We start from the raw sequence: 9,339 nt of genomic DNA on the forward strand, positions 1-9,339 counted from the left end.
GAATCAAGAACTTCCCGATTATCGAAAAATCACAACAAGTTTGAATTTTAATATGTAGATTATATATTATATATGTACATACATGAATACATACACGGTTACGTACGTTTTGTATATTTAAAGATAATACTAAGTATAAAATATCTCGCAGGACTTTGTCAGGTGTAAAATCTAGATAAACTCGAATTTTCCAGAATTTTTCTTCTATTTTCAAATTTATAATTATATCGATTGAATGACCAACGACGCTCATAATTTTCATTAAAAAACCTGATAGAATTCATTAATGTCGGGATAAATATTACACCTTGTATTATATTTGCGTGTGCTACACGTTACAACAAAATTATGCAACAATTATTAACATTTCCTTGTCTATTGACAGATATATCCGAGTCTTAAGGAAGAAGGATCGGTTCTTGGAGGAGCAACTCAACGGGTAACGAGGTAAATATACCTTCTGTTCAATTATCTATCCAGTGGTTTAATAAAAAAATCGAAATAAAAAATAGAAGTGTAGAAAAGCGATCAGAAGAATTAGTTTGAAATTACACGTTGCAACGTAATCCTGGGGAAACATGTGACTCCAGTCGTCGAGAGTCGCGAGACTGTTGTTATTTGCAAATATTTAAAATGCCGTGTAAAATTACATTGCGATCAGATAAAGTTGCTGCTGTGCAAATAAAAAATTGTCTGCTGACTTACATAAGTCTCCATTTACTCTCTAATTCAAAATAAAATTTCTGAATATGTACTTTCATTCGCCGTTTGATTTTTTTTTTGAAATTTTCTTTTTATGGAGATGAAGAAAAATGGAGATCATTGTGCTGGAAAATAATTTTTTTTTAATTCTAATTGTGTTGTAACCTTCACATTTATGATGCCAAGGTTCTCCTCTATTCAATTCAATGAATAATTACGTCTCGTGAGAACACATTGAAATATAGGTGTAAACCACAAAGTTATGACGGAAACAGTAATTTTAGTGGAATGTAAAAATTCATTTTGCCTCTAGATTTGCGTGAAGAAATCTAAAAAATTGATTCCAACTTCAACAAAAAAAAAATGCTGTTAAAAGAATGACAAAAAAGCAAAATCCTTAATAATAACTGACTGAAAAGAAAAATCATAAAAATGCAGAGACGAAATAATTCAGATTGAAATTACCATTGACATAATGGATTGAATATAAACACGATGATTTACATTCGATGATTAAAATCCTGCAGCAGAACAATAGGATTCTGTCCGTCCCTATCTTCGAATAAAAACAAACAAGACACCTTGACTAAATAAATTGAACGATAAAACGTACGTGACTGCATGCATCTTTTTTATGCGAAAGAATGCAGGAAAAAAACTGAAAGGACCACGACAATAGAAAAATGTATCCTCAACTGTTATTCTTCTATTATCAAGTGCATACGTGCGCTTTACAATTAAAATAGATTTAAAAATGGTACATCGGAGTCGAACGTGAGATATTTCAACGAATGCAAAGTTCATAGACTTAAGTTATTCACAATCATTAAAACCGTGATTTATCACCGAGTTCTCTGAATTATCTTATCACACAGAGTAAAAAAAAATAATCAAAGTGACGGTTTGGGAAAGTTATTTAATTGTTCTCACCTGAAGAATTAGCTAAGCGAATAAATGTCAAGTTAAGTTGATGAATATTACCTTGAGGAGGAAATAAAATGAGAAAATATAAATTAAATGGATTTTAAATAGACGAGACTGTCAGAGCGTTTTTCCAGCGTTCCACTTGGTGCGCATTATGTAATTTTCTCGACTCACACATTGACACGGAATTTCCATGGATACATACATATGGACATCAGTATGGTACGTTAGAGAATGGAAAAAACGTCTCATTGTCGTGTATAATTTACCGCGCAGCATGAAAAACCACATCGAGCAAAATAGCTGGGTAATAATTCAATCCGTGACAACAACACAGTTTTCATTTTCCGGTAAATCGAAAAACTCATTGGTCTCTACATCTTTATCCTTTACAGTTCAATCTCGTCGTGAAGTACACCCGAGAAATTAATTACATTTGAAGAGATGAAATGTTAAGAAATGGGCCATTAGATTGGAAAAGTGAGTCAAGGAGTCTGGTCTTGGGATTTTCTATCAAGCTGGACCTTAAATGGTGACATTTTACTTAGGAGTTGCCGTTGCGTGACCAACTATTGCAATCACAACATAACGTGTCAACGCCCCTTCATTCCTCGGACTATTTATTTTCTTTGCCCAGGAAATAATGAAGACCACAATTCCACCGACAAATCTCCATGTATACAAGTATATCTACACAATGCAGTGTACCGTAAAAATTAATATAATGAAGCCAGAGAATACTACAAGGCAACTAATTTCAATTCCGCCTCCACTTCGACCTTTTATCTCTTCTAGTTTTGAATAAGTCGCGTGGGATCCCTGGAGAAAACTAGGAGACAAGCTGAATACGGTTCCTCCTCTTGTCTTTTGTCAACCTACAGTCCGCCATTCTCCGAAGTCAAATAAAAGTCAATCAATCGAAACCCCGCGCTGAAATAACCGCAAACGAACGAAGCAAAACACTATGAATAAAGAAAAACAAGTATCCAAGTAATTCAAGTATCCAAGTAAAGTATTCAAGTAATAATACTTGAAACCCATGGCCAAGGCTAAATTTGCATTCGAATAATTTCTATATATCCACGGAATTGTATAATTTCGTCGGATATTCGATATCAATGGAGATTAAATGCTGTGGATTTCAATTCAGTGGAAAGTGGTGAAAAAGGTATATTAAGTTCGGTAAAACTTCTGGAAACACACAGAAAACACTATATACTATACTATACTTAATGTAGAAGATTTAGAATGTAATTTACGCGATTTGTGATCGCGTATATTACGGGTTTGGAAACGTAAATTACGGGCAAATGCCGGAAATTACGATTTTTATATCGTAAATTACGGGGTCCATCCCGTAAATTACGATTCCGAACGCGTAAATTACGGAGACCCATATCGTAAATTATAATCGTATAATCGTAAATGCAAGGACATATAAAAAAACTTTTTTGAGCAACATCAAATCTTCAAGTTTGAGGATATCTCGAGTCTGAACATGACTTTTAATGATTTCTTTTCAATATTTTTCCAACAAAGAATTTTGAAAATTTTGAAAATTTGGGAAGCATCGCTGAAAGACGAAAGAAATCGAATTTCCCGCGCAAATTTGAACGTTCTATTTTATATTTCATCCACAGGTCTTTATTATCCTTATTATGAAAGTAGAAAGACAAAAATAAAGTTTACTCGAGTCAAAATATCTAGAAACACGCAGGACTAATTCCTCATTGGTCAACTCGAACCGCCAAATTCAAATTCGACGGACGGAGTGCGCAGTAGGTCTTTTAAATTATAAATAACAAACACCAAAATCAAGAAAAAAACTCTTTAAACCTTCTCCTCATCAAATACAATTCAATTTCCACTCTATTAAACATTCAAAAAAATTATTCCCTGAATTTTCCCTTCTCAATTTTTTCAGGATGACACAGATTTAAAAATGGAGAACCACTGGAAATATTTCAAAAAATTTCCCAAATTCCCAAATAAAGAATTCTCCAAAAATGTCAAATCCCAGCCATTGCTAAAAATTGGCAGTTCGTCATGGAAGATGACAAGTGTAATTTCCTAACAGTATATTCACACAAATCCTGAAGGATTATCACAGCCCCACCTCTTCGTTAGACTTTTCAAAGGTAATCGATGAAAATGCCAGATGGACTAGGTACAAGATAAAACCCATACATATCCACCCCTCTGACTAAAATCCCCCTAGTACTCTCCGGCGTTATTTATAGAAGAGAAACAACTCGAATAAACACGCTTGCATCGCGTGCCCTCTTGTGTTACGCTGGAAACGTACAAAGTTACGCCAGCATATCGCGATTTACACACGACATGTGTAATGTATACATTCGTACTTGTACCCACCAACATTAACCATCTTTCTCCTCTATACCTCCTCTACCTCTTCTACTTCCTCCACTTCCTCCACTTCCTCCACCACCTTCACCACCTCCACCTCCTCCACCACCTCCACCTCCTCCACCTCATCCACCACCTCCACCACCTCCACCTCATCCACCTCATCCACCTCATCCACCTCATCTACCTCATCTACCTCATCTACCTCCTCCACCCAAACCAACCCCTCACCTATTTTGTCTCCTGTCTGTATCCCTATCCCTTGTCCTCAGCCTGACTATCTGTTCTTGGATTTGCCTACCACTCCACTTTCCCCTTCAACTATAACTACCACGTAAAATCCACAACCCAGTGAATTCTTCTCCCATTTTCTCCCTCTTCTATATATTTTACCTCTGGAGTTTGTAGTTGGGCTGTTGCCATTATCCTTTTCTATGCAATAAACCATTCGTTTGTACCTCTATCTCAGTTATTTTACCTTCGGCTAGCGAGTATCAGAGGACTCGTGATCCACGGCAATGGCTATCTGATTCGCTTCCGGTTATTTAATCCCCGAAAGGTAAAAAATAAATAAACGAGTTGAAGGGATTTTTCATAAATTGAGGCAATTCAGTCGTTAATGGGGGCTTTCTGTCTTTTATATCTTCATTTGAGGAATCTTTCGACTATTGTTAACTATTTGTAATAAAGAATGTAATTAAAGGGTAGGTAAATGCGTCATTTAGTTTCGGATTGAGGGAGAGATTAATGGAGGAGCGAGAGAAAATGGAAAGGGAAGTATCAATGAGGATTATTCTCTCTTCCTAGTTTCTCTCGTTGGACATCTGAGCAGATTTCTCTGTAATTCGCCAATCCTATGACTCTATTACTCATACTTCAGTTAATTATTCTTGCAGCGTAATTGTGATGTTTGTGGATGAAAATTGAATTTAATAGTTCGGAATCAACTCATTTTTTCATGTTGACCGGAAAATTTTCAATTTTTTTAACTCGTATCATGTCACATGAATAAATAAATCACTGGCTTTGATGTTAAATTGGTTTTTTAATTTATGAATTTCCCCCTTTTTATTTACACATAATAAATGCGAATTCTGGTACTAGAGCTTCAGCCGAATAAACTGATTTCTCTGATATTAATTTTTTAATTATTTCATTTAGTTTTTATTTGAGATATTTTTCAGTTCTGAATTATAAATTCTGGATTCGAATTATTTTTAATCGTTTAATATTAATAAATCAATGGTATCTGTCAGTTCTCGAGAGAAATATAAAAATTACGTACCTCTTCCGTAATTCCGGAGCGAAAAAACGTTTAGAAAAATTGTACATTCCATAGCGTTGGATAATTTTTGTCTAAATTATCAGTGAATAATTACGATACTGTAAATTCTCTAAGTCACTTCCGTAATCGGTAAGCGAACTAAAGTTGCATAATTTTTAGTGAATATTTCTCTGAGGTTTGAAAAAAAAAATCCTTTTCCATTAATCGTTGAGATTTCGGGTAAACCATCATCATTCAATCCGTTTTCTGAATGAACTTTCCAGCTCGGAGATTGGGTATGCTGGTTCTCCATCCCGGGAATTGCTCACCAGAGGATGTAGTATCGACTCTGTCGATCGACCCTTTCAACCAAGTGACTGGGTAGACGTTAATCTGGAAGTACCAAGTACACCAAGAGCAAGTTCGGTCATGACCAATCGTACCTTAGATACGACACTCTATCACACTGCAAGCCCAACAACAAGTTGTGAGTTGCATTTATCTTGTTGTCCCATTATTCTTCACGAAAGCAAAACTCCTTACGAGGAAAATTCGTTGCTCAGGGTGAGCTGAATGAATTACTCATCATTTTTGATTCTTATTCAGACTCTAATCTCAAAGACGTGACCCCAATCCCACCACCAAGGAGTAAGAAGAAAAATCGGAGACGACCACTGCCACCAAAGCCCAGTGAGAGTTACGAGAGTTTAGAAACCGAAATTGCTCCTAAGGATTCAAAGGAGCCTCTTTACTCATCTGTGAAATTTCCCACGGGCAAGAAGAAGGAGGTTCGTGAGTACAAGGTCATTTATTTTTCACCAAGGAAATTGATTTCTTTCCACGTTATACACGAATAAAAAAAATCACTTCTTACCAGTACAAGATTGTCCTCAGGGGAAGGTGACTTGTGAAAAATTTCAAAAATACTGATCTCATGTGCATTTTCTTTTCATGAATCAATAAATAGTAATGCAGTTTTCTGTCAGTAGTGTTAATTGTTATCACAAATAGCAAAGGTACTACAGAAAAATAATTTTAGTTGCTCTCAAGTACTTTCAAAACTTAATTTCGAATTTATTACTTTATGGGGAGATATTCTAGTGGATATATTAACCAATTGAGTAATTTAGTATGATAGCCATGTTATTATTAATTTTTATAGATCTATGAAATAGAGAGGGTGATCCCCAACGCTGTTGTGTCTGGTTGGAAGTCAGCGGAGAGGCTCTCTAGTCACGAAAAAACTTCCATTAAATCGAAAAGTTCGAGCACCGTTAGTCTACCGAATTACAACCAACTCGAGGCATCGCGATACGAAGATGAGGACGAAAAATCATCAGAGGAAAAGCAAACTTCCCCTCTTGATCAGTTTACGGACTTGCCAGTCGATGGTTTGAGACTAGATAAAGGGAAAACTTCGACTCCACTGAAGCAGGATATCAAGGATGAGCCGAGAACGCCTGTTAAAGTTGATGGATGGTTTTTGCATCCTGACAAGTAAGTTAAAATGTCGACATCAAATATTTTACGACGCTAATAAATTAGGATAAACTGATTCTCATGGGATTCTTAGGGGAACGCGATTTGAGGATTCACCAGCACCTGAGGAAAATGGAACGATTGATGAGGAAACGATGGAAAATAGAAGCTTCACGAAAAATACGTACGAGAATCCGTTCTTTGAAATTCCTGTGGACGAGATGAAAAAGACGCGTGAGTATTTTCTCTACAGTATTTGAAAGTTGCCCGGCAATAGCGTAATTAGTTAAGTAATTAGTCGAATAATAAAAGAAGGAAATAGTGATATGAGTATTTTACAGAAGAAAAATCATTCAGAATGAAATCAGTTACTTATTTATTAACTATAAATACATCTATAGCTATTTGAAAGCCTTTCAGTGTACATGTTCTCTCGAATCATCAATAATAATTATGGACTTTTATTCCTGTTCAAAAATGGAGAACTCATTTAATTTGAAGTAAAAGTTTACTTCATTTTCCCTGGAAAACCCAACGTTGGGTCCATCACAAAGAAGTTTTTGCTTTCCAATTTAATTATTTAGCGTATAATTATGGAACACCCATAAACATCCACTATTGATTGCAGTAATAATTAATTAAAATGAATCAAAGAAATAGCCACGAACCAATTCTTTCAGCTGCTGCAAATGCGTGAGAATGAAAGCTAGAACTTTTCTCACTGATTTAGCGTTGTAGGCGTTTCGTAGGAATTTCCATATCTTGATCTTAAACGATGATAGATAGATAAATCCGCATGATCATTGGTTACCTATAAAAGTAACCCAGCTCAAAGTATTACCTAAAAAAATCACAACAAAAATTATTACACCTGAAAATATTACTGTTAAAAATAATATAATGATATCGTAATATCTCGACTTGCACTATTTTTCGCGTTAATATTTCCGCGAAGTAATATATTTACATTATAATATTTCGACTTGCAATATTTTTTTGGATTATTTTGAGGGGTAATATTATTATTGAATAAAATTCGAGTGGTCACCCGATGATTAATTGTAGAAGAGAATGATTTAGTGAGGAAGAAGAAAGTGAATAAAATTTATACGCTGAATGATTTAAACTCACTGCGTCCTTTTGATTTGATCTCCAGATTCCCTGAATCGCCATCGCGAGGTTCAATCAACGAAAAACCTCCGTAGATCGTTATCAAACGACACTGAACTTTTCGACAACTTTGAAGATAGAAACACTCTAGCATTGCGCGTCGATCCATCCTCCCCATCTCAATCGGACTCTTCACCACGAGTGCTAACAAGATCGATATCCGAAGAGTCATTTCCAAGTGCTCTGATGGAGGATCCAGATGAGATTGACTTTTTCGAGGATAAAGTCGTCAAGGATACCAAGAACGAGATAACTAAGATACGTGAGGAATTGGAGGCTGTTAAGAATGAAGTTAAAACGCCACCATCCAGTCCAGAACCAAAGATCAAACCCGAACTGCAGAGTAACGATCACTCGACTCTGTTGAAAGTCCTGAGAGACGAGGCTGATGACAGCAATTTGAGCTCAATGACACCAAGTTTGACAGAACTCTCAGCAGCTCTCTCAGATATGCTGGAGAAGCAGGATGAGCATCTGGAGGTGCACGAGCAACCCCTGGAGTACAAACATATCCCAGAGAAATCCATAGAAATTCCCATCGAGCCAAAAATCATTCCCCTGATTGTCGAAGAAACTCCTCCAGAGATGGTGAACATCGATTTAACTAACGGCAATGCTATCAATGGTTTTGAAAAAATCAATAAAACCAATCACGACATTGAATCACCACCCAAGCCAAGCAGATTGCACAGAATCATCCAGACTCCCTCTCCAGAGAGCCCAGATAATATACCCACTCCTCCCAGAAGGCGGAATCGCAGTAGTTCAGGTGCTCTGAATGACAGACTCATTTGACGAGACAGAAAGAAAAAGAACTTTTCATTATAAAAACCGAGAAAAAAAAATCGGGCATCACAAGTGTTTGTAAACAAAGTGGCGTTCTCAGTGGATTTCGTGGATTTTTTAAAATGGAAAACGAGAGACGAACAAGAAAATACAATACGTTTTTCCCTCAAGTTCCTCAATGGTTCTGTCGAGCACTCGTGAGAGTAATCGTACAAAACTTCTCGGCTCGTATGTGCTGGAGGAAGACAAGAAATTACTGTACGGAAAAGCGGTGTCCTCCCTCCATCCCCTTCTGCTACCAAACTTTTTAACGAACGTACTGTGCCGAGTCACGCGGGAAAACTACCTCACCATATTATATATGTAGTGAACAAGAAGGATATGCGTTGTGAGTGAGATAAATTCAATGGTAAAGCTCCTTCATCGCTCCTATTACCACAAAAAAAAACGGAAAGATAATAACAATAAAAAGGGGAAGAATCGTCGAGAGATTGGAGCAGTGAAATTCATTCATCCGTTATGCATCACTGTTCACTTTGGATGAAACCGAAAAGAGTATGAGCAAATGGTTGTAACATAGGTTGTATAGCGTTAATGAACCTTAAGGTGCTCCAATAAAATTCTTAACTATCGATTAAATTGAAATA

At 36.3% G+C, this 9,339-nt stretch overlaps 1 protein-coding gene across 2 annotated transcripts in view; it reads left to right on the plus strand.

Annotated features, from left to right (window-relative positions):
• Window positions 1-8,833, plus strand: part of LOC105273991 (synaptotagmin-like protein 2) — a 15,915-nt gene extending 7,082 nt beyond the window's left edge. Inside the window, exons 3-8 of one of the 2 annotated variants that reach the window (XM_011316764.1) lie at window positions 386-447; window positions 5,542-5,744; window positions 5,864-6,060; window positions 6,420-6,754; window positions 6,831-6,970; window positions 7,893-8,833. In XM_011316764.1, the coding sequence (XP_011315066.1) occupies window positions 386-447; window positions 5,542-5,744; window positions 5,864-6,060; window positions 6,420-6,754; window positions 6,831-6,970; window positions 7,893-8,701 (1,746 nt within the window). In that variant the 3' untranslated portion in view covers window positions 8,702-8,833. The remainder of the gene's footprint in view (window positions 1-385; window positions 448-5,541; window positions 5,745-5,863; window positions 6,061-6,419; window positions 6,755-6,830; window positions 6,971-7,892) is intronic. The other variant, XM_011316765.1, reaches the window with a different exon arrangement.
• Window positions 8,834-9,339: the final 506 nt, after the last annotated feature.

Source organism: Fopius arisanus, unplaced genomic scaffold, assembly GCF_000806365.1.
Source record: "Fopius arisanus strain USDA-PBARC FA_bdor unplaced genomic scaffold, ASM80636v1 scaffold00009, whole genome shotgun sequence".
NCBI classification, from domain to species: domain Eukaryota; kingdom Metazoa; phylum Arthropoda; class Insecta; order Hymenoptera; family Braconidae; genus Fopius; species Fopius arisanus.